Genomic DNA, 25,870 nt, shown 5'->3' with positions numbered 1-25,870 from the left:
CTCCTCTGGGTTACGGAAGTTGGGCAATTTGTTTAACAAGCCTGCCAACAACCTTAACCTCAAAATCATCTGTTGAATATGTGTAAAAGCATTCAAAACAATGTCAGCCTCAAAGCTATGAGAAGCATTACAAATTTGCTATAGTTAAGAGGTATTGTCCCAGGGTGGATTAACGCAGAACACAATGTTTACACAGCATTAGGGTACGAAATCCTCTCCTAGTGTTGCTTTAACAGTAGTGGATTAAATTCTGCTAAGCGTAATGACTTGCTGCCCTCTTGTGGTAAAAAAAAATATATATACACCAGACTAAAATAAAGGTGATTGACGGAAATGCCTTAGATAAGCAAACCTCACAATTCTGAACAGGTCTGTGAAAAACCGGATATGAGACTTGTAATAGCACACACAATTACAGTTAATGTCCTTATAATCACTGATTCAAAAAAGACAATTAGTCACACTTTCCATCGGCAGAAAACTTGAAAGAGATGATTGATAGAATGAACAGAAATATAAATACAAATTGTGCAGAAGGGTGTGTCTTAGAACTATTTCTTATGAATACACTGTGAAAAAATCAACAAAGACCAAAATGACACAGGCCAAAGATAGTAGGATCACTGAAAAGGAGGTGAAAATGGTTATAAGTACAGAATGTCAGTAGCCGATTAAAAATTAAGGTTGCAGGAGTGATAGTTTATTTCTGGTGGAAGAGCAAATCATTCATAAATCAGCTTTGTCCCAGGACAGAGGACAGAAAAATAGATACACCCTTTTCATTTTCAAAAATGTATTTTCTCTGAAAAATATTCTGAAATGCTTTGTTCCAATTACACAGACATACACAAGTTGAAGGTATACATCTTAATTATTTTTCAGAGAACAGCCCTAGATTCCCATCATAAATACTCATCACAACATGATGGACATTTTCTGGAAGCAATTTGCTATAAAATCTCATGTTTTCATGTTCACACACTGCTGTAGAGGTATTGATTTCTGTCTGGAGAGGAAAAAAAACATCTTCACAAGTCCCTGTAGGGATATTTAACCCTTCCGTACATCATTCTGAGAATTTATTAACCTAGGCCAGAGAATGAAAAGGCTCTCTTTCTCTATGACAGAGGGGAACACAACATTAGAACAGGCAGGAAATGAAGATGGTTGTTAAAGTTATTGCTATACCGCAGGAGCAGCTAAGTACCTGGGAATTGAGTGCAAGTGAAGCAGTAGATTGCATAGCTCCTGCTTGGACACCAAAGGTGACTTCCAGCCATGATGGTCCCCATACACCTCAATCACAGCTCTGCCTGTCCTGTCTCTGCTTCCTGGGGGAGGGGAGCGTGATGAGAAATGTAGTGTTAGCATGGGGGCAGCTATACATGAAGGGTAATGTAGTTTTTCAACGGTGGAGCCAAGTATTATGGGAAATGTAGTCTTGGCAAGGAGGTAACCATAGACAGAGAATATGTTCTGTGCCAGTTTTACATATTTCATGCCAAAAGGTTACTACCAAGATGAAAAGGTATGATGAGGGAATGCACAAAATACTAGTATACTATGGAAATAATTAGCTGGCATGGTGTGACTTAAAAGTTATATAACTGTAACTGTAACTGTATTGTTCCACTCATATGAACCATGCAAGTACAACACCTGGCAGACACACAAGTCCCAGGTGGAGGAGACAGCTGCTGGGTGGTGGAGAAGGCACAGACAGTGAGCTGGTAGCCTGGGGGGAGGGGGGGTGGATGTGGGGGCCTGACGGTGTTTCTGCCGGTAAGGCCTGGAGCCCTTTCTCCTGGCCATTTACAGGAGGCAGAGGGGACAGCGGTCCAGCTTTACAAGGCAGGGTGACATCTGCCGATAAAGAGAAAAACCAACACTTTATGATTTTATGTTGTTCACATAACTCTGTTCCACTTCCATTATAAAGGATTTACATGTTTAGACAAACTAGATTAAATAAGCACCTGAAAAGGAGCATTGACAAAGGACACAGAAAAAACAGTTTACAAGCTGTAACTGTTTACAAGTGTACTGTATATCTATATAAGCCAGATGCAGCAACAGTAATGAGTAATTAAGAAACAACAGCAATATTTACATAACATGTTATGCATGTTCTTCATAAAACAACCAAGTTAAATGTTAGTTAAAACCTGAAAAATAGAAAATACAAAATTAGCAAAAGGATTTTGAAGTTGGGTTTTAAGGATCAGAGACGGTAGTTTTGACAGTTGGAGCTTCTGGGTTTTTTATTCATACAATAGTTTCACTCTTTGATCTTGGACCCCCCCCAGAGATGTCCTACTTTCCCGATGACAGCTGGAAGCCTGGTGATCGCTGGGCCCATTCACTCCAGCTGAGTCCTTGCCTAAATATAACCCCGTCCCATCAGAGAATTACCAGTGCTCAGGATCTCAGCGGGGGTCTGAATGACACTGATTCGGGGGGGCTGTGAACTTGTACTGTGAGAAAGCTTACCAGCAACAAAACTTTAAAACTATTCCTTCTCTAGGCCCCCTAAAATAACCCCCAGCCCCCCTCAATAAAGTGGTTTACAAGCAGGTTGGAATGACACTGGGGCTTACAGCGGGTGTGTGAGATCACAGGCCGGGCGGTGTGGGGTGTGGGGTGTGGGGTGTGGGGTGTGGGGATTTGCGACTGCGGGGGAGTTCCGGTCTCTTTTGGGGAGCTCTCTCTGGCTCCCCCGTAATTCGAACCCTGGGGTACAAATTCATTTTCTTTTCTTTTTTCAGAATCGTCAGCATATCCTGTGAAAATACCGAAGATGTTTCTCTCTCACTCTATTTATTTTACTTGTTTGGCATTTTTCCACTGAGCATTAAACCATGAAGCCAATCATTTCAGTTGTGCGCTGAAGTCATTAAATACAGCTCAGAAAGACATATTTTCATTTTCAGAAAATTGAACCTATTACTACAAAAAACATGGACATCGTCTTTACCAAATTTACTTTAAAACGGACCAAATTGTTAATTTAGATGGACTGTTTTCAGTATGTCGGTGCCGCATGTTTTTACATGTTCAATGAGGTAGGCAGTCTGAGGGAAGCCGATTACAATTATGTAAAGATTTTAGAAATTGCTTAACCTGTTTTTCCACCTTCAGGGGGGTTCAAGTCTCAATTAGCATGGTCAGACCCCCCAAACCCATCCACAATTTGTACCCTTACATGGAACAGAATCCTGATGCCATTAAAGCACGGCTATATATAAGACATGGAGCTAATTAGTCAATATTTATATTCTCAGAATGAATATTTTTTCATTACAGTGAAGCATTCCCAAGAATGTGGATGAAACAAAAATTGAAAATTTGTAAAACTATAAACAAAAATGTAATTCAGGTGATAAATATATTTTATGCTCCTGGGCTCCACTTTGGGACCCCCTGCTATGCTCAGTATGATATCACTGCAATCACAGTATAAGCACACAGTCACCGTGGCATGTCACAACTAATTCAACTTCACTGGGATACTGGGTTAATTTAGACATTTTGTGTACAAGGCCATCACTAAAATTGATCCATCATTCGCATCGTATCATGTATGTTCCTGATGTGCGACTGTGAACCATTGAACCCCTAAATACCCTTTCAAGTACATTTTAAAATTCCGAATATATTACCCCAAAAATACTACAATTATAAAACATGAAAGACAAAAAATTGAGAAATTACAAAGATTCTTTGAACAATGATAACAACCCAAAATCAGGGCACTGATGTCTGCTCCCCAGAACTATGTTCCCCTGAGGGGATGTAGTATAAACTCTGTTCGCAGTATAGCTTGACTCCGTTTGACTCGACACTTCTCTCATCTTTCCCACACTGTTTCGTCTCCTGGGCACGGTCTGAGGGAGATTCTGCTTCTTGTCAGATGACCTCAGTCTCGAGGGTGAGGGCTGGAAGCAATCCAGCTCTATGAAGGATGGAGGGCTTTCAGCTCAACGGGTATTCCTACACCACAGCAGTACTTACTCTGCCAGTTCTCCTTCACTCTCTCCAAGCAATACTCCACCTCAAGCTCTTTGGCTTCACTCTGAAATGAGGCATCCTAGTCCGACAGAAACCTTTGCACACACTTTCCCCTGATCTAATATAGTCCGCGTGCGTGTGAGGAATTTGTGATGCGCCTCCAAGGGCCAAACTCACGGCCTTTCCTTCCTCTGCGCCCGATGTCTCTCCACTACGGGAATGCGGCATGTTAATCTGGCCAATGAGGGTGGAGAACAGAGGGCTCTCAGTGTGTGTTGTCTGAGGACTCGGCTCTTGAATGCCGTCATTCTAGAAGGAGGGATCCCTCGGGAATGTCAGAGGTCGTCTTTGGTCTAACTTTGGTCTGCACCACAGTGGGTTACTTATTAACTTTGGCCGTCAGAGCTGTGTTCAAGCGCGTCTGCTCGCTGACACAGTGTGTGAGGAACTGGTTTTGGGGATGACAAAAACACGCTGGCGGGGAAGAAGACAGTTTCGCTTAAACCTTCTGCTGCGTGAAGTTGTGGAGCCCAATAAAAGCACTGCACAAAGATTTTGAACACTTCTAACACTATTCATATGACCCAAGAGTTAAGATGATTATACTGTTAATCAAATCAAGGTTTATAGGTTCACACATCACAAGAATATCACCAGCAACTTCCCTTACCTTACCTTTTTTAGAAGATTTTCGTCTCTCCAGTTTTGGAGAAACTAGTCCAAAGGCTGTGGTTTTTTTGCATTGCACAACATGTATCCTGGGAATCATTTGAGGGCAGATATCACTGTTGCTCCTTTTGCTCTGTCTTTGCATCATGGGACACTTTCTGGAAGTTTCCGATACAGTGGACGGGGAAGGGGAGAGAGGCTTTCCCACGTTTTTATGGGCCATCTTAAAATTTTGTACATCCGAGTGTCCCAAAGGATTAGTGTTCCCTTCCTTGGCAGGGGAAGTCTGGCAAGAGTGGCCAGAGTGACAGCAGCGTCCGCCATGGGCCTGGCCCGCGGCCTTGCTGTCAATCTCAGAGTCCAGGCCAGCGCTACTGACAGGGGGGGACTCCTCTGGGATGACCAGCATGCTTTTGGCCTCAAAGCTGACCGGGTTCTGCAGTGCTGCCATGTAGGAATCCCGATACCGGCATCGCAGCTCCTGTGGCTCCACAGCCTGCCCCAGTTTCCTCCTCAGGCACGGGGTGCAGGGTTCCTCTGAGAATCGGAGCGTTCGAGGGCAGGGAGGCGGGTCCCCCTGTGGGGCGGGCGGAATAGGGGGAACGGGCCGGACGGGTTTAATGTTTGGGAGTTTTAGCAAGGAAGCCTCAGTCCGGGCCTCTTTCTCCTTGGTGAAATCCACCAGGTCCACATAGTCGCCCTCCAGGTCGCTAACATGGCGACCGTCCCAAGTGCTAGGCGACACCCAGCCCACGGGCTTCCCGGCTGTCATAGCCCTGCTCACCTTGACTGACCCGGAGTGGCCGCACTCCACAAGCCGCAAGGACACCGCGATCCCGTCTTTAGCCGGCTGGATCCTGGTCTCCAATGAGAAAGGGGAGTTTCTGACCGGAACTGGCGGTGGAAGCTCAGGAGGGGTTTCCTGCATGACTGGGACAGTGGAGGGGGAGGCTGCGGCCATGGCTTTGGGTTTGTCCACAAACTCTGGGTTGGCTACCTGAGCCCAGGGGACCTTCACCACGCCCTGGTCCGTGGACAGCAGGCAGTGCCGTAGGGGGGTGCCATCGCGATCGCGGTTGACGGCACTCAGCCAGCCTTCGGTGAAAATGGACGGGTAGGAGGTCTCGGAGACGGGCGTTTCCTCCACCTGCCGGTGCTCCTCCAGCAGACTCTTGAGGACGATGCGGGCGGCCTGGTTGGAGAAGGGCGCCACCTGCAGGTAGAAGTCACCCGGGCGCAGGAGCAGCGGGTTGAGGGAGGCCAGCTGGATCACCACCCGCTCACGCAGGCAGAGGGGCCAGCCCTCACACCTAAACAGCACATCAGAGTACGCAGCCTGCCAGGAGCAGAGAGGAAACACGTAATTACACTACTGCCTTCCTCTCTGTGTATCTCACTGCATCACCCCACTGTGTGCTTCACTGTGTATCTCACTGCATCACATCACTGTATACCTCACTGTGTGCCTCACTGTGTATCTCACTGGATCACCGCACTGTATACCTCTGTGTATCTCACTGGATCACACCACAGTGTGCTTCACTGTGTATCTCACTGCATCACATCACTGTATACCTCACTGTGTGCCTCACTGTGTATCTCACTGGATCACCGCACTGTATACCTCTGTGTATCTCACTGGATCACACCACAGTGTGCTTCACTGTGTATCTCACTGCATCACATCACTGTATACCTCACTGTGTGCCTCACTGTGTATCTCACTGGATCACCGCACTGTATACCTCTGTGTATCTCACTGGATCACACCACAGCGTACCTCACTGTGTATCTCACTGCATCAGCACCACTGTGTACTTCACTGTGTATCTCACTGCATCAGCACCACTGTGTACCTCACTGTGTATCTGACTGGATCACACCACTGTGTACTTCACTGTGTATCTCACTGGATCACACCACGGTGTACTTCACTGTGTATCTCACTGCATCAGCACCACTGTGTACTTCACTGTGTATCTCACTGGATCACACCACTGTGTACTTCACTGTGTATCTCACTGGATCACACCACGGTGTACTTCACTGTGTATCTCACTGGATCACACCGGTGTACTTCACTGTGTATCTCACTGTATCACACCACGGTGTACTTCACTGTGTATCTCACTGTATCAGCACCACTGTGTACTTCACTGTGTATCTCACTGGATCGCACCACTGTGTACTTCACTGTGTATCTCACTGGATCGCACCACTGTGTAGCTCACTGTGTATCTCACTGGATCACACCACTGTGTACTTCACTGTGTATCTCACTGCATCACACCACTGTGTACTTCACTGCATCAGCACCACTGTGTACTTCACTGTGTATCTCACTGCATCACACCATTGTGTACTTCACTGCATCAGCACCACTGTGTACCTCACTGTGTATCTCACTGCATCAGCACCACTGTGCATCCCATTGCAATGGAATCACATATTCAGGCTTAGCTCCTTAGTGTTATTTATATGCTTAGCATATAACATATGCTTTTGCTGGGCCTGCCATTTTAGCTGAATTTAATTGTATACTTCCTAGGAATTTAGATACTACTTTCTTGGAAACACCTTTATTAGAAAGTAAGTAGCCCACTGAATAATTTCTGGGGAAGTACACAATGATGCTATAATTGTGCTATACACAACACAGCATTAATTAATATCACAGTGGTGTGAGTAACACCATTCAGGAGGTAAGAGCAGTCATCTGGCATTCAGAGGGTTGCTCGTTCGATCCCGTTCGAGTGTGTCTAATTTTTCCGGAGTAAGGCACTTAACCCGCAATTGCACTTGACAAGCTGGTTGGAGCCTTGCATGGCAGCCAATCGCCATGAGTGTAAATGGGTGAATGGGGAGCATTAATTATACAGCGCTTTGGATAAAGGCACTATATAAATTCAGGCATTTACCATTTTAGAAACGAGTAACAATAAATTGGAACATTCACAGACATTTGGTTCAATTTAACAAAAGGTAAGAGAGAGAGCCTGGTAGGTCGAACCTGTCAGAATTCCCGCTTCTTTGTACAATCACTTCCAACAGGAAGTAGTTTAGAAGTTCTTCACGCTTATTTTTAAAGAGACAGCAGGCACAGACATGAAATCTGACAATTTTTAATAGTATTTTATTTTATCTTTTTTTCAAACTAATCTAGATAATGAGTAAACACTATTTTCTGTGTTTTTATTTTATTTTGAACAGAAAATAGTCCTTTAAAATGTAAGTTTATGTGGTTAAATTCTCATCCTATTGCACAATTAAGGCTTTGGGCCCAATGTTTTTCATGATGTGGTGACACAAAATGCTCAAAGTGGTGTGATTTGTATATACATATACAAATAAAAAATTTCTCTATTCTTTCTATTTCCTATTCATAAAAGAGGTTAATAAAAACAAAACCATCATTTTTCTGACAATAAGTATGTTTTTCATTATTTTATCTAATGTGAAATTGCTCAGACATTGCTCGTTTTGCAACACAAATCAAAGAATGACCTGTCTATGTGTGTAGCCTAATTCTACCTCATGTAATGCAGAAATATAAAAAACAACATTGACTGCTGTAGTGCATTGCTGGTGTTTTCTATTACACAAATAGACTGTTGCTTAGTTTTAAGTGTGATGAAACATTCCCTTAAGTTCACAAACTAAAACAATCACTTTGCTTATTCTACCTCACAGTCATTGTTTAGGAAATGAATGATCATGGTTTTCACAGCTGGCTCAAGTATGAAGAACCCCATAGAGACTGGAGAGTAACTGGCCATTTAATGTCTTGGAAAGAAAACCTTCAAAACAAGGTGGAGAGAAACCAAAACCATCAGCGCCATTGAATCTCATGATTTGATGAAACAAAAATGTAGACAATGAAGACTTCCAATCGCAATACTATAATAAGCACTGAGAGACTTGGTGTTTCTATTCCTGAGGTGGCCAGGTAGGAAAACATTACCATGTCGTGTCGGAGCCTCAGAAACAGGCAAGAACAAGACATTTCCCCAACCTCCCAAATGAGGAAAATGCCAGGAATGCTGCAGCACATCTTTTTTTCCGGTCTGTTCCGAGATGAAACAAAGCAACCCCTAGCACCTCTGGCCCCTCAGCGCGGTTTCATGTCTGGCGCTGGACACATCTACACTGTCTGGCTCTTTAGTGCCTCATAAACAAAAGCCTCATTATTTTCTTCTGAGCACAAAATATCTATTTTGAGCTACTCTGTACTGTCAGCTGAATTGCCCCTTTCAGGGGATATACTTCTCATGTGTATTTAAATCTTCTAGCTGTTTTTACAACAGTGTCAGAAGCTGCACTAAATCTGGAAATTGATTTCAGGTCTGTTTGTTAAGCCTTTCAGTTAGAGATATTTATAAATCTGCCATAATCAGATTTTTGAGCAGTTGAGCTTGTTTAAGGCACCATGGGATCTTTTGCATTGTACGGGCTAAAAGTACTCTACATTATGATAATGATTCAGATAAAAAAGCGAATGTATAGGCAGGCTAATTCACTGTGGCTATAAAGCAACTTATCCATTGGCATGCAAGCTAAAACTAGAATGTTCTGTGAAGCGAAGCTGTGTTAGTGCTCTGTTGGTGCAGAGCATGCAGGAACTCACGCATGCTGCCTGCTGCACACTCTCGAGGATGCGCTTGGCGGGGATGAGGAAGTCCAGCAGGCACTGGAGTGCGTCGCCCTGGTAACGCTCCTCTATGACCCGGAAGAGCTGGCTGAGAACAGTCGGGGCCGTGGCATCAAAGGGAGGGTAGAGAGTGGACAGGGCACTCTGGATGGAGGAGTCCAGTGACTCTGGGTTCTGTAAAGGCAGGAGGAACCATAGCATCAGAACCAAGGGGAGAAGGGTAGTGTGTGTACTTTGAAAACTAGGTTAGCAGATGTGGATTCAATCAACATTTGTTGTTAGCATTGACTAACAAGTACATGGTAGCAAACATTAATTTTCTTTCGTAATGTGACTGGTGAGTTAGCTTTGAAGATTGTTGACTCCTGTAACTGCTAAGAGAAACTGCTACATTAAAAGTAAAGGTCACTTGTTGAATTGGAACCAGGCCCAAATCATAATCTCAAGGAATTGGCAATAGAATATTTTTGTCGAGCCACATGATTCGAAGCATGTGGGTTGACAGCATCTATCACAACAAATATCTGCAATTACTTAAAATATTTAGACAAACAAAAAAAGTGTTTTCTTATGTTTGCAAGTCAATGCTCAGGACATTATGTTCACACCATCTGGCTGGTGCGCAGATGGAGAAAGTTGGAGGTATATTTACTGCACAACAGCTAAATCTTAATCTCAGGGAAGTATTGGGCAACAATGTGAGATTCTATCTTCAAAAAGACATCTGTGATGACAACATCTAGAGGTTTTCCTTTTCTCATTCTCTGAGGGGGGCGGGGGGGTTGTTATATATGCAGAGTACCAGTAGTATTTTCTCTGAACATTATTAAAAAGAGATATGAACTGTCCTCGAATATATGTACAAGAAAGAAATCTAGTGAAAGTGAGAGAGTGAGAGAGTTAACGACTGATAATTGGTTTCAATAGCACTTTACATTCTGGCAACTACCAGACACTCTGATCCAGAGCAACTAACATAGCTTACATTCTTTCTACACACTTCAGGTATAGAGCTGGAATGTACAAGAGCAATTTGGGTTAAGTCACTTGCTCAAGGCTACAACGGTAGCACACCAACTCTGAATCAAACCTGCAGGCCGAGGCCTTACAGTAACAAGCTCAGTTCCCTAACCACAATAACTACCCTTTCACCCAATACGATACCATTAGAGTACAATTTCTGTTTTGATGTCAGAGTCGAGCTTGTGTGGTGTAAGTTAGTCTTTTTTTTTTACCCGTTTTCTTTTGAATGCATTTTATATTCCCTCTGAAAAAGCTGAAAACTAGAAAAAGCATGTCAAATGTCAGTGAAATATCCAAGGTTAAAAAGCTGACTGTTCCTCTTCCTTATCACATCCAGCTGCAGGGCTGACATTGCGTTCCAGTCTGCCATCAAAGCTGTGAAATGTGTGGCCTGTCGGTACTGGCATATTACACTGCAACTAATATTGCACACTTGGTTTCATTTCTTGTTCCTGTCAATGTGTAATACAATATCTGATAATAAAAAAAAAAGATTGATAGACTGTTTATTTGTGATTCACTAATTTATGGAAGACTTTTGTTTTTGGTTTCCTCCAGCTCCATATTTCTGTGAATGTCTTTGTGCCAAAAAGCTTCTAATGGGGCGTGGCTTCAGTTCAGATGTACACATTTTCTGACTCTAAATCTTTATTATTTGGCATTCCAGCCTGGATTTTAATTTTGTGGATAGACGGAGACTCACCAAAAGACACCATCTGTCTTACACATCTAAGCAGGCTGATTCATGCAAAGCAACACATTTGCGTATAGTATATCCATCCATCCATTATCTGAACCCGCTTATCCTGAACAGGGTCGCAGGGGGGCTGGAGCCTATCCCAGCATACATTGGGCGAAAGGCAGGAATACACCCTGGACAGGTCGCCAGTCCATCGCAGGGCACACACACCATTCACTCACACCATTCACTCACACCATTCACTCACACACTCATACCTACGGGCAATTTAGACTCTCCAATCAGCCTAACCTGCATGTCTTTGGACTGTGGGAGGAAACCGGAGTACCCGGAGGAAACCCACGCAGACACGGGGAGAACATGCAAACTCCGCACAGAGAGGCCCCGGCCGACGGGGATTCGAACCCAGGACCTCCTTGCTGTGAGGCGGCAGTGCTACCCACTGCGCCATCCGTGCCGCCCGTATAGTATATGTTAATTTTTAAAAGCTATCTTTGAAGACTTGCAGCCATAGAAGGCTAGAGCATGTTTCTCTATCGTTGAAGCCAATTGTGCTTAATTACATCTTCAGCAATGAAGCAAGAACTCATGAGAAATGTAACAGACCTATACCACTGGAACAGCAAACGCTCTCACAGAAAATTACTATCTGGGTTGTTATCAAGGAGTTCTTGAAGAAGCCTTACAGCCCGTGACTAATGGATTACTGAGAGATCAAGTTTTGTATTTCTTTTTAAAGAAGAATACACATTCTCACATGCTCAGGCCCATCTCCTGCAGGTCAGTAAGTCTTCCAGTTCTCTCTGTCAGGGCACACACCATTTAACATGTGCCACTGCAAGCAGGGGAAGGGCGGACTGTAATCGGACTGAGAGAGATGGGAACGAGAGATAGGATTAGAGACACGTATGCCCTGTAGCACACTGGCAGCTGGGAAGCAGGTTGTGTTAAATGACGCCAATGAGAGCGGGAACCAAGCATGACAGCAGTGTTTACCATACATGTCTCCTTCAGAAAGTCAGGCCAATAAGAAAGAAGCTCGTGGGGCTAAGATAATCAGACTCCTCCTCCACGCTTCAGTGCAACTGCCGCAAAACAACACCACACACATGGAAGCAATTGAGTGATTTATCTCAGTTTCACCTTGTTTTCTGAGGAAATACGTGTATTAATTCATTTGATGCAGCTCGTTTCATTATTGACTTCCACTAGCGGAGATACTATCCTTTGTTTTTAAAGTCTTCGACATATCAAGGACTCACTGCGCTGCTGCTAGATGGGTGTGCTTCAAAAGAAAATAAAGGCTGCACACTATGCAAATGTCCAATCCAGTCTATGCAAATGAACATTTCTGCGCCTAAATGTGCATGCAAATAAAATAATGTATCATGGGAGCATAAACGAAATGGCAGGATTTTATTTGCTTCGCTTCTATACAAGCGCTTTTGAACCTACCGCACAGTCTTGCTGTGTATGTATTGGACTGTGTTTCACAGAGGAAGCGAGAGCTTATCAATACACTGCGACTCTCAGTGCAGCTGTCTATGGGACATCCTGTGATGGAGTATTGTCCCAGTTTACTTCTGCTCTCTGACCCAGTGGATGACTCCACTTTTAGATCTTTCCAGAATTAGCCTGGGCTCTGTGCAAAGGCCACCAGTGGGGCAAACAGGCTCCTGAGTCCTCGCTTCAGGAGATCTGGAGAATCACGCTGGCTGAAGACATCCCACTTTTCTGCTCTCTGTCTCTGTCATGAATCCATTCTGTTTGCTATCAGTTGGGGATATTTAGGTGTTTAATCATAGATAGTTTTTTCTATCTGGAATGGTACATTTCAACTTTAGGTCCATGCCACTGTTGCAATGTCCTCTGTAAATCTGGGAGAGTGAATCAGAGGGAATGCAGTATTCATACTAGAGTGCATCAGTGGGCAGCTAAAGCAGATGGACTGACCAGAGGAGTTGTAGTTATCCATTGATGCCAGGGCAACCCTGCAGAATGAAACCCTTCCTCCCTGTGTAACACTTAAGCCTATTGCATGCCTTCATGTGTGGTTGGCTTATACATTGGCAATGGATTAAATATTAGACTGTGGGGTGCAGTCTGAATGAGCCATCTTTGGGACATTTTCCGTTTAAATACGAGACCATTATTATAAAAGTGCTGCACAGTTCTTTTAAAAAATCTGTACATAGATTCCAACCTTGAGGAAAGCCCATTAATGAGTTACCACACCCAAACAAAGCTGTTCTCTGCAAAGATACCACTCCAATCTACAGCATCTACGAGCTGAATGTTCTCAGGAGAACTTTACGCTCCTTGCAACTAATAGCGCAAGTCAGCTCGAGCGCATAATGAGTTTATTTGAAGTACAGAGATGCGACCACCATGATTGCCGGTTGGATTTTAATGCCTCACAGCTGCAGATATGGAAGGGAGGGAGAGAGGAGATCTGGTGAATCTTTCAGATGAGAGGCCAGGCTGCTTCCTGACGGGTTAAGCCCGTTCTTGCAGGGGACCGTGGGATAGCTGACATGCACAGGCAGTATATGCTCAGCTCCATGGCAGGCACGGTCCGATACGGCCGGGAGCCTTCGGGGGACCTTGAACTGCCACCAGGGAACTGTTCCCAGTTCAGCTCTGACTCCTTACTGCATAAAAGCAGTGAAACCTTGTGCCAGGCTTTTAGTATTTGATTACTCTTGACTCCCTGCCAGCGAGCTCTCCACAGTCCAAGAACAGAATTGAAAAGAATCCTTCAGAGCATGCACGGATGACAGTAAAAGATCTATTTCGATGCCTGATGCGATGGAACGTGCATAATCTGAAGTACTTTTAAAAAATCTGTCTCTCTATCCAAAATTTGAACATGTAGAGGCTTGTATATTTAAAAATATTCACAAAGATCCATTGAAATGGTCCCAGCCGCATGTGATGATGAGCAGCCAAGGAATCTTCTCCCTAAAATAAAATCCAGGCTAAAGAAAATTTATCACTGCTCCCCCCCTCCCATCTTCTCCATAGGATTTCCCAACCGTGTACAGACGATGTAAGAGAGTGCAAACAAGCACACGCGCTCCTCTGAAAAACATGGTGGTGCATGCTGGTTCTTTTCAGGCTGCAGCCATAACTTTTCAGTGAAAAATGGAAATTGCTTTCTTTTTGAAAATGAATATCCTTACAGCTAATAATGCATTGACTGTATTGTTGGGTTGCACAGCTATTCTGCATAATAATTATACTGTCTTATTTTGACAGGCTTACTGTATGCAATGAAAACGATTAAAATATTGCCTAAATCTGAATATAAAAATTGTGATCATTCTTCAACATCCAGAGGCCTGTTTATGTCTGTCTGGATCAGTCTGGACTGATTTATCATTTGCAAGCCCCAAGGAAAAGTAAATTATCTTTATGTTAGGTTTATATCAACCAGTTCCAGCCAAATTCTACTGTAGGTTTTTACTCTCCTCTTGAGAATTCTGTCTGGATTAAATCACACTTTTTTTCCGGTACACTTTCTTACATCACCGACATTAACACGCCAAACTGTTTTTCTGAAGGATGATTTATAAAAAACCAACACTGTCAAAGGCAAGGATGACTGAAACCAGGCCTTTGTCTCAATCCAAGCTATGTGATATACTCCATGCTTTTACATCAATGCTGATACCTGTTGATTAAACTGTTTTGTTTTCCTGTGGAAAGTGGCATCAGACCTATTTTGGTGAGATCAGACCTATTTTCTGTCAAAACATACCGAGTCCTGTTGTGGTGCATGTGAGAGTTGTAATGAGGCTTACTATTGACTGAATGAACCACCCCCTGCCCCCACCACCATCTCCCTTTATTTCGCAGACCAGTATATGCAGGCTGATGGACGGGACTTGTTTATCTATAGATTTTCTGGTCTGTCAGACAAGCAATTACCAAAAAGGTCAAAGACCACAGGCTTAAGAAAACCGATGACTACTTTGTCCCAAATTACATCATAACCTAATAGTGTGTGCGTGTGCGTGTGTGTGTGTGTGTGTGTACATGTGTGTGTGTCTATGTGTGTGAATGGATGCAGGTCTTTCTTTATTTGCCAATAAATTAAGAAATACAATGAATACAATAACTTAGGTGCTGTACATGGATTTTCTGCAAAAATAGATTACTCGTACCAAGCAATTCAGATTATTTACTTAAGTGGTGTAATTTGTTACTGGAATAACAGAAAGATTTGGAGATTTCACTGCAGGGGTCCTATTATTCACATGCTGCCTGACAAAGTTTGCTTTTCAAGACCCTCTTCTCACCCACCTCTCAGTGTGACATGTCATCCTGACACTTCTATCAGGATTTGAGATCCTACAAAGCTCCCTTTTACCTCCAGCCCCCGGGCAGAGTTGCTGAGTTGGAAGCTCTCAAGCGCTAAGCAGGGAGCCCAAGCCCACCTTCCTTAAAAAGAATGTGCAAAGATTCGGCTCAGAAAATAAAAGCGACAGCGGCTTACAAATGTCTGCCAGCAACACACCGACTTAGTCTCCATCACCCCCAGATACTTCACGGAGCAGGTAGGACCACAGGCCCTGACAGTAAAAACAAATGAGGATTGAGTAGCCTTCTCTCCACAGTTACTGTGTGGGGGAAGAAAAGGCACCACCACAGTGACTTCTGTTGATTTAAGTAAGGACCTAGACTGGCTGTGACTGATTGTTTTCCCTTTGAACTCAGAATTTGCTTCAGAACTGACAAACCAGGTGAGAGTTGATCAGAGGTGTTGAGTAATAAGCAAATGACGCAAGCTGTCTAGGACTAGGGACCCCTGCATTAAGTACCCCTGTATTGAAGTTATTTGCAGAAGTTTGAATTGTTGCTGCAGTCATATTCCCAGTTACTTCTCTGTGAAAAAAAGTCTGGTGTGGTTTTTCGGGGCTGATATAATACAGATACAAACAGAGCCACCCTTGAAGATATGCAAGCAGGACATATTATTCCTTCAACTAGGTCCACTTGCAGGCAATATCCTCCTATGCACTCACAAATGAAAAGATAACAGAATTTTAAAAATGTGTAAAATGTCTTGGAAAGCAAGAAGCTGGAATAAACAGTCCCCCCCCCTCCTTACTTCCCATCATGCAGTTCTTCACCTTTCTTCCTGTCTTTTTCCCCCTCAGTCTTTGAGGGGGGGCTCTCCTGTCACTGGGACAGTACCACCTTTGTCTGCTCCGCTCTAATAAGCTCAGCTTAGGGGTTTGCCCAAATGCACACAATTCAAGCAGGCCATTCTAAATCCCCTTATTCACTGTCGCTCAATAAAAAGGGGCTCCTAAAAGCGAGAGTGCTGCATCAGTTTCTTCCCTTAACCCTTTTATCCCTGCCGCTCCGTCATTTCCAAGCATGTACGCACAAGCCTTCAAACCCCTTTGCTCAAACGGGCCAAATCAGCCAGTGATATCTGAGCTCAAACGGACACTAAGTAGCGCATCATGTTTCTGGCATTTCTGCAGCCTTCAAAAGCAAATGCTTGTATTTCTTGACCTAAAATCAAGTCAGGGACTTTTTCTCCAAAAGATGAATATCTCTTTTATATTTAGTGAGGGCAGGGGTAAGGTACATTATTACACACAAAGCCAGAGGCCATTTGGAATGGCTTTGTTACAGCTTTTATTTTCTAGGTACTATGAGACAATTTCTTGGCTTTCAGTTTTGTTTAAACATACTGTCCTGCATTTGGCCTTAAAGTAAATCAAAGGGTACTTTAAATCCCCACAGGGCTAAGGTTGCAGCACAACAAAGATAGCAGAAATGAATTCTGCTCATATTATGAGCAAACTATGTTTGGGAAAAGCCAAAAGAAAAAGCCAAAAAGATTAAAATGTCCAGAATCAAGTTGGGCAGTGTTCTGGGCAATATATGCGACGAAACAAATACAGTTTACATTCAAAGTGACAACAGACACAGGGTATCAGACAGTGTTTACATCTTCCTTTATAACATCTACATTCCTTTCGAGCAAGTGGGAATGTCACATCGACGACAGCGTTTGAGCTCAGAAAAAACACACTTGACATAAAAGCAATTATATTCCATTGATTACGCATTTAAATATTTTCTATATTTTCCATGTTTAGCAATTGAATTCCAGTAAATACAGTATTTACATGGTTCAAATGAACTACAGTCCGAACACAGTGTGATGATGCCTCGTCAGTGATTATACAATAAATATAACCTGAATGACGTTCAAGGCATGGCTTCAGAAAACAGCAGTTCCCTGCACTATAAACACTAATAACACAAACGCAGTCGAGTCGCAGTCGTAAAAACAGCGATGTCACCAGCTCTTTTACAGAATTTTGTGGATTAGCGAACCAGGATGCAGTGAGTCAGCGGTGTGCGACGTGACTGGACGGCCAGGTGGGCCAGCCACGCCCACGGTTACCTCTAGGAGTCACGGCGACGCCACTGGAGGCATGCAACGCCGAAGGGAGAATGGGATTTACGGCAAACTACCCGCCCGATTTGGCATGCAAAAGAGCGACCTTAAATCTGTCAACCGCCTCAGCAAAAAAGCCCGCATCGCACAGGACCGGTTTGTCTGTTTAGGGCTTTGAAAAGACAGCTTCTTTCAACGTCCTGCACTGGGTCGCTTCTCGCCAGTGTTGAACTAGATTAGCCTAAATAGTTACGGTTTAGCAAACGAAACACGCACCATTGCTTTCTTACGAGCGAACTTCTTTCTATAGAATGAAGGCAGATAAGTAGTGCCATGCTACCAGCACACTAGCAGCACAGCCACAAAAGTCCCAGCCTGTCTGACAATGTCTGTGCTGGGTGGTGCAGCTGCCCTTTTTGACAGGCATCCTGGCTGTTGCTGTCCTGTCTCAGGTAGGCATCTGTGAACGCCCTGGTTGAAATGTGCGCATCCGTTTAGAAACCTCATCTTCACCTTCATCTTGAATATCAGTATGTAGGTTAATTTCCGCTCCACTGCAGTACCCACAATTCAAATGCATATCGGCAGGCAGACTTCCAAATGTTGTATTGTCACTAAGGAATTAGCATAACAAAACCATTAATGTCCATTTTCAATCCCTTGCAGCATTTCAGCTTTTAAAAGAGGCTTTTGTTTAGTGTTTTTCTGGTAAAATTGTTGTACAGTATTTGACTTTTTTGGGGGGCGGGTGGTGATGTTGCTGTTACTAAATACTAATGTGTGGGGTGGGGGGGGGGGGTCTCTAAATTCATGTTTTTAAAACATGAATGTGCCTGTACATTTGTGTGTCTAAATGTCTGTGCATTTACTGGAGCAGTTGCTGTTCTTCTGTCTATGTTCCTTATCTCCAGTATCTCAGCAGGCCCAGTGCTCTGAATGGTACAGAGGACACCTGTGTGTGTGTGTGTGTGTGTGTGTGTATCAGCAGTGTTTGTGTGTGTGTCTGTGTGTGTGTGTGTATCAGCAGCCCCAATGCTCTGAATGGCGTAAATTGTCTGAAAATGGCTGGAACAGCCAAATATCTGTCTCACATATCCTGAAATGCTTTAAAGGATTGCATAGTACGTATTGTCTTGTCCTTTCTGCCTGTCATACAACATAGATTTAAAGGGCATAAGTCAATTGAAGTTTCAAGGTCATGATCAGCTAATGGGAAAGCCCTGGTGCAAACCTGTAATATCTCTACACAAATGGGAGCCAATATAGCTGGGCCTGACTTGTCACAGCTGCACAGCACAGACCAGTTTAGCAAGTGTAGTTACAGGTACTAGTTTACATAAACTTTAAATGGACCAATTTTTCCCATGAAGATTTTGTTTCATTACAAAGATGAACATATCATGGTTCACTGAACGTAAGTACAGTCACTATCTCCTGAGGCATGCTCATCCTTCGTACAATATGCAGTCAATAATTGGCCTGCACTCGTCCCAAGGTTCCTTAAAAAATAACCCTCAGCAACTCTCACGGTCTAATAAATCCACTTGATAAGATAATGATGCTCAGGCGTTAGACGTTTTGCAGGAAAATCCGCACAAGACCAGGGCCCCCAACACATTCTCCCCCAGAGCGGTTCACAAAGATGAGAAATGCCTCCTGTACACGAGGTACAGATGAAAAGAAATTATTTAGGGAAATATTTAGAGATTTATTAAGCTTAGCAGTTCAATATTCTTTCATGCGAACGTGCTCATACATTCTCAGAATATTTATACTATGGAAAAATCACTCCCATTATATTTCAAGTGCTTTGTATGAAAACAATTATCATCACATGCATTTGAGAATAAAAATCTAGTCAATCCTTATGTAAATATGTTTTAATTAAATCTGCAGTATGGTTTGATATTGGCCAAAGAGATAAAGGCTTCCGGTAAATGTCATATGTTTCCAAACAGCAGTGAACAGTTAATTTGATCAATAATTATTCCATGTCCATTGTTTAATCAGCATTCTCTGGGGAAGTACAAGGTGCAAGAGATAGAGGACTGGATTCACAACAAACACTTCTGTTTCACTTTCTGTTAGAAAGGAACGTACCCTCGATCAAGACATACACTCAGTGAGCACTGCCGTCTGGCACCAACAATCATTCCACGGTCAAAGTCACTTAGATCACATTTTCCCCGTTCTAACATTTGGTCTGAACAACAGCTGAACCTCTTTACCACGTCCGCATGCTTTTAAGCATTTAGTTGCTGCCAATCATTGGCTGATTAAATATTTGCATTAACAAACGGGTGTACAGGTCTACCTAAAAAAGTGCCAACTGAGTGTATCTAGGTATATGAGGGACAAGCCAAAGAGGCAGGAACGACTGAAAGATACTGTCAATAATACTGACAAGAACTAAGCCATAAATCAAACTGTGCTCATGTGCTGTTATGAAAAGTTTACAGGACTGTGAGATTGTGAGGTAAGTAAACCATATTTACACAGAACACGCAGTGAAAGCCAAAAAAAGCAATGTAAAGGTGTTTAGTTACCATCTTTCCTAAAGTATCTTGGTTATCCCATTAAGAGTTGTCATGTTTCCCTCGATATTCCCGTCTAGAGAAATCCCCTTAGTTATCCGCACAAGGCTGCTTCCGTCCTCTGTCCATGCCGGTTAAAACCAAAGAGGCTCTATTGGATGAAGGAATCTCCGGACGCTCGTTAGCCTGTAAACACGGGAGGTGAAGTCGGGCAGTTCCCATTCTCCCACGTTCCCCACAGTCCCAGAGGAAGCGTGCAGAACTCAGAGCCACCGAGAGAAGAGCCGTCTGTGGCTTCCCTCGACTTTTCTCTCTCAGCTCTGTGTTATTTGACCGGAGTTAGAGAGGGGGCAGAGCATGCCAGCAAGTGACTGAGTGTGTGTGTCTGTCTGTGTGTGTGTGTGAGAGAGAGAGAGAGAGAGCGAGAGCAAGAGAGAGAGAGGAGAGAGAGCGAGCGAGCAAGAGAGGGAGGGAGGGGCAGTGGAGGAAAGCCTTTTCTTTCAGAGGAAATCTCCCTTGAGGCTTTTCAGAATTCTCTCAGCAGTAGCTTGAGACAGTTCTCTCGTGTACATTCACTCACACACACACACACACACACACACACACACACACGTATAGACACCCTTACTCACACTCCACTGTGAGTGTGAGTGCAGGGGAAAAATACAGCCAGACCCTCCCCCCATTGCCACTCTTTGTTCATTTAAATACTCCTTTCCTGTGAAAGCAAGTACAACAGTACCCTTCCCCCTTTCACTCCCCATTGCCACTGTCCTGCCACAGCCCCAAACGTTAGAAAAAGACAATGACAAATCAGCAGCCATTCCTGAAGGCTTTCACACGTACTGTAGCACAGCGAACCTTAACCAAAATGTCTGCATACTGGCAAATTTAAAGACAACATTAACCGAAACAGTCGTAACTTCTACAGCATTCCCAGAAAATAAAAAGGCTACAACTGATCCGATGCTAAACACAAACTGTTCACACTAAACAAAAAATGTCCTCCTTTGTGTGATGTTTTGTTGAGCCTTTGCAGTAACCTTTGCACAGAATTAAAGTAGAACCTTTATTCACTTTTGTAAATTGAGGTTTCCAGGGGTCGCAGGAACAGACAGGTGTGTTAATAGAAATGATGAAGTTCGAAGCAGTGTGAACATCCTCTTCATGAGCAAGTGCTATAAAAGCTGAAGAACCAGCCACGTGTGAAGTTAGACGGGCTCAATAGTTTTCTCAGACCTCTTGGCAAACCCCTCACAGTTCAAGAATATTAAACCTTTTTGTGCTTCAAGAAATTCCTGGCCACAGATAACCCACAAAGAAGCACAGGAGATAGTAAGCAATTTTGTTTTTGAGGAAGTCACACTTCTACCGTTCTACCATTGTTCTACCTTTGTTTCAATGAAACATTTGATTTTCATAAGGGAAAAGCACCAGTCAACCCCCTTCTTCCACCTTCTTCTCTGACTCTACCTAGGTCCTCAATTTGTCTAGAATCATCATTACAGAGAGGGGTCGCAACCCTATTCCTCCTGGGCAATTCCTTTCCAGTGAGTGGCAGACCCCCATAGGGTGGGGGGTATTGCTGTGTGACTGGAGTGCAGATCTCTGGCATTCTTCAACTTTACCCCCAAACTATGTTTAAACAGACAGCCCTCCATCTGTTGAGCTCTACCCCCACCTGGCCTACACCCTTCCCACCCAGAACTCTACGCTGTGTGGATAAAAGCACAGTGGCTCGCCTCTCCATATGGCAAGTAAACAATCCTACAGTGACTCCCTGTATCTTTGTCTGCAGTGTTTCCAGACAGTGATTGGGCCCAGCTTCCATGAGCACTTACTTGTGTTTCAACTCTCTGTGCCCACATGACCTAACGTCAGAGAACCATAAAGCCATGTGACTCTACTTTGACTTTTTTTTTCTGTTTTCTGCTGGCATTGGCAGAAAACATTTCACAGTAGACATTAGCACATAGCAACATCAATTGCTCTTGATAAAAGTAAAGTATGAAAGTGTATGCACAGTGGTATGCAAATGTTACTGTACCTCTGGTCAGATGTCAAGCTTAAATATGACATATCTATGCAAATTGCACAATTGCTATTTAGTAAATGTTTGGAAAAATAAAACAGTAAATGTGGAATGTGTTTAAGTTTAGGCCTTCCAGTTGACTCCTTAATACTTTGTATATAAAACGTGATTGATTGGTTAGGCCTGACAGCATATTAATCCAAATGAAGACAATTTGAGATCTTAAAACATACTCTGGCACTCCTAACCTCTCAAGACGTTGCGCATACTCTCAATAACTATGCAGCCGACTGAGGGCTTGAGAATAAAGATAATTGAATGTAAAAAGAAGGGAAGACTATAAGAAGATCACTAAACAGCAACCGGTCCTGTGATCTCATCACAAATGTAAACATCTGAAGTGTGCAACACAACACTTAGATAAGCAAGATATTTTCTTAAACAAAGTGCAGTTGGCTGCTGTGACTATTGCTTGGCATTTATTAAATATCTTTGACCGGTAAGTCTCATTGAATACTTTCTTCCCTGGCTACCTGAATAATTTCTTAAAAACAAACCGTGGTTGCATCATACTCAGATAACCACAAACCACATTTAATAACCCAATAAACAGCTACTCATAAACCCAGACGACCATGACTCTGAGATGAGTGTTGAAAAAGAGGTTAACACAGACTCCATTAAATGAAAACCAGCAATCTAAGGACAATATATTTGCGTGTTGGAGCAAGGCAATGTTGCGAGAGCAGAAAAAACATATTTTGCGAAGCTTGACCCACAGTTCAGCAGGGTTCTCCTTTGAACAGGCTGAAACAAGGAGAAGCTCTGCATGTTCTGCAAGGAGCCACTCTCCGTGGCAGCAGGGACTGAGCAAACAGGTTCCGCTGGAGGCAGGAGGGCCATAGATCACAGCTGAGGCGGGCCTGCCCAATCGGAGGCAAACACAATCTGGACACGAGAACAAAGCTGAGGCCTACAAAAAGGACAACCTACCAGAGCAGAGGAAACCACACTGGAGCCCTTTCCACCTTCTCAATCAGACGGGAGAGAAAGATAAGTCTCATTCTCCCAAAGGGCTAAAGGTCAGTTTTATCTGATTTAGTTCTAAGAGGTTGTAATATTGGTTGTGCATGACCAGACCAAGAACAGTAAATAAGTTCAGCAGGAGTTTTTTTTAATAGGTAATCATGAATGAAGTGCAGTTTCCATACTTAAAAAGCATTGCCTAAAACCGACTGTGACTTCTCTGCCCCTAGTGTCCTTGTGCTACATAGATAATATTTACCACTCTGATTGGATTGCTGAGACTTCTGTTCGCTTTATCTGGACCATAAATTATGGCGATGTACAATCGGTTCATCGACAGGAAGTCACCCTCGACAGCCCTCCCTACATGGTGAAGGAGTGGAGAGAGAATAGCTGAGTAATGAGAGCTCTCTGGTGTCTTTGTGTCTGACTAGACATAGCCAAAAAAGGGAGTACATCAATTTTTGTGTATATTTCTCCCAGTAATACACTCTGAAGAGATAAGTGTTTCTGACCAGCCTCTGCTCTGCTCCACGTAACGTACAACCCGATCACAGGCAACTGCAAACAGTGTGGTTCCCTCACTGTTATCATGAACATGTTTTTAAAACTAAGCGGTGTCTCGACTCATGACTCATCTCTTGTACAGACACTGTTTTGACTAAAGTACCCTTCCTCTTCCCCACCCGCCACCACTCCCTGAAGTGGCTTTACTTACCACAACTGATTGGTGAGTGAACAAATAAATAAAATAAACTGTTTTTGCCATGCACCAGGAAGTGTTTCCACTGACTTTGATAGTTGAGCTTAACTGAAATATAAATATCATACATCCTTTTAGCTCTTGTAAAAAAAAAAAGTCTGTCACACCTGTAGATGTTTTTCTCCTCCTGCAAAGCTGTTTGAATCAGCAAACCTTAAATCTCATAGCTTCTTAATGGCATGAAGAGTCCTACCTTGTACAAACCATGTACGGTAAGGCACTTGTTTAGTCCTTATCCAAAATGATCAGGTAGGTATGGCATTTATGGACAAGATTTCAAAGACAGTGTAATGCAGTAAAAAATGTCAATATAAAATAAAGCTCAGTGCCAGGTTGAAATCGTGCCATTAATATCACATGAGGCAAGCCTCTATGATTTTATAAAACACTAATGCACAGCAGTACAATCGAAGTTCTGTTGAAGCTAATACATTACAGGCCCACCCATGTGGAAATTATCTTCCGAAGCCCGTGTGAAAATTAGCCTAATTGCCTGAAAGATTCTTTAATGGGGCTGTGGAAAAGGTCCGTCGCTGGTTCTGTGTCCAGCCCCATAAATCCGCTCTCTCCAGAGGACTCTGTGACGGTAAATTACGGGAGACGGGCCTGGTATTTCAGGAGGCACTACATGTGTCCCATTCATTCTCGAAAGATTCCTGGGATTTTGGTGGGGGTGGTGGTTGGGTTGTCCTAATGCAGCCCATACCAGTTCAGTCTCACTGTAAGGACTTCCCTCCATGTGACCTATAAATGCTGGGCTGTTTTTTTTGTTTTTTTCTCCACACTGGCCTCAGTCACGAATACCTTGGAGTTAGTGTCACTGTGGCAAACTAGGCCAGCTCCTCGAATGTCAGGTCCCCATATACAGCATGAAACAGGGGCTTTGTGCAGAACGCGCTTTGGTAAAATGAATGCGTATGGAAACATTCAGAGCTGTCTGCTGCTATGGTGTTACCTAACTACTTTCAGATAGTTCAGAAAGCTGAGAAATAAAATAGGAGTTAGTAATAAAATGAGAAATTTTACACAAACCCAGTAAGACCCAATGTAAGTATGCACTGTGTTCATTAACTGTGTCTGCTGGATATTATGTATCTAATTAGCCTTTTAAAGGGACTCAAAAATGCACTAAATCTTTTAATGACAAAAAACGTTTAAGGAAGTAGTTGGTAGTTGGACCTAGTTGGTACATCTCATAATATGACCCATTAAGGCATAGTCTAGATTATGAGTGTCTTTAATGGTAACTGATGGAACCCCACTCACTTCCCATATTGAATTCAGTCTATTCAATTTTGTTTAATTTACACTTTTTACAGCTTATGAACATGCCAGAGGAATCCAAAGATGAACATTCCAAGTTTCTCTATGGGGCAAAGCCATGCAACCGGAGCCACTACACGTATTTTGTCAAGTGTGACTCATTATTCACGGGACTGCCGTAAAAATCCAGGGTATGTGAGTCATGCATACATCATTCCTGCGTCTTCCCACCAATTACGCGATATTCTGCCAATTACGTGAAATTGCATTACAGGCGCGCTCCTGAGCATTAGAGGCAGTGGCTTTTCTGCAGGGCGCTTGGTGAGAACCCTGTCCTCCCTCGTAGATCCTTTTCCCCACGGAGCAGGACCGTGGTGGTGTCAGAGTCCAGGCAGAGTGAGCGGCAACGCCCCCCTCGTTTCTCTATCTGCGAATCCGACGGTTTCCGTCCCTCTTTCATTCGACTTTCGTTTCGTTTCATTCTGCTTTCAGACGAGAGCCGCGGCAGGCCGTTAAATGGCGCTTCCCGCCCGGCGCCTCGCACCTGTGGGTCCGCGCGGCACCCCGGTTTACGCACGCGCGTTCGCAGCTGGGAGGACACCCAGGCAGTTGAAAGCCTCCTCGTTTCACGGGGCTGAAAAAGCAAAGCTGGAGGCGGCGGGTGTTTGTGAAAACAGGCCGAGGGGGAATTCTGCTGCCTCTGAGAGCGGGCCCGGTTCAAGCTGCTCTGGTGTTTTGGTTGGGCAGCAGGTGCGGGAGGGCCGGTCCCGGCTGGTGCTC

The 25,870-nt window shown here is 43.6% G+C and overlaps 1 protein-coding gene across 3 annotated transcripts in view; it reads right to left on the bottom strand.

Annotated features, from left to right (window-relative positions):
* LOC133109337 (pleckstrin homology domain-containing family G member 4B-like) overlaps positions 1–20,358 on the bottom strand; it is a 36,172-nt gene extending 15,814 nt beyond the window's left edge. For all 3 annotated transcript variants that reach the window (XM_061218623.1, XM_061218624.1, XM_061218625.1), the window contains exons 1-5: positions 20,019–20,358; positions 9,302–9,499; positions 4,684–6,013; positions 1,660–1,863; positions 1,208–1,331 (exon numbers count right to left, since the gene is read on the bottom strand). In XM_061218623.1, the coding sequence (XP_061074607.1) occupies positions 1,208–1,331; positions 1,660–1,863; positions 4,684–6,013; positions 9,302–9,499; positions 20,019–20,021 (1,859 nt within the window). In that variant the 5' untranslated portion in view covers positions 20,022–20,358. The remainder of the gene's footprint in view (positions 1–1,207; positions 1,332–1,659; positions 1,864–4,683; positions 6,014–9,301; positions 9,500–20,018) is intronic.
* Positions 20,359–25,870: the final 5,512 nt, after the last annotated feature.

Source organism: Conger conger, chromosome 14 (assembly GCF_963514075.1).
Source record: "Conger conger chromosome 14, fConCon1.1, whole genome shotgun sequence".
Classification (NCBI taxonomy): Eukaryota; Metazoa; Chordata; class Actinopteri; order Anguilliformes; family Congridae; genus Conger; species Conger conger.
This window is presented reverse-complemented; position numbering and strand designations above follow the sequence as displayed.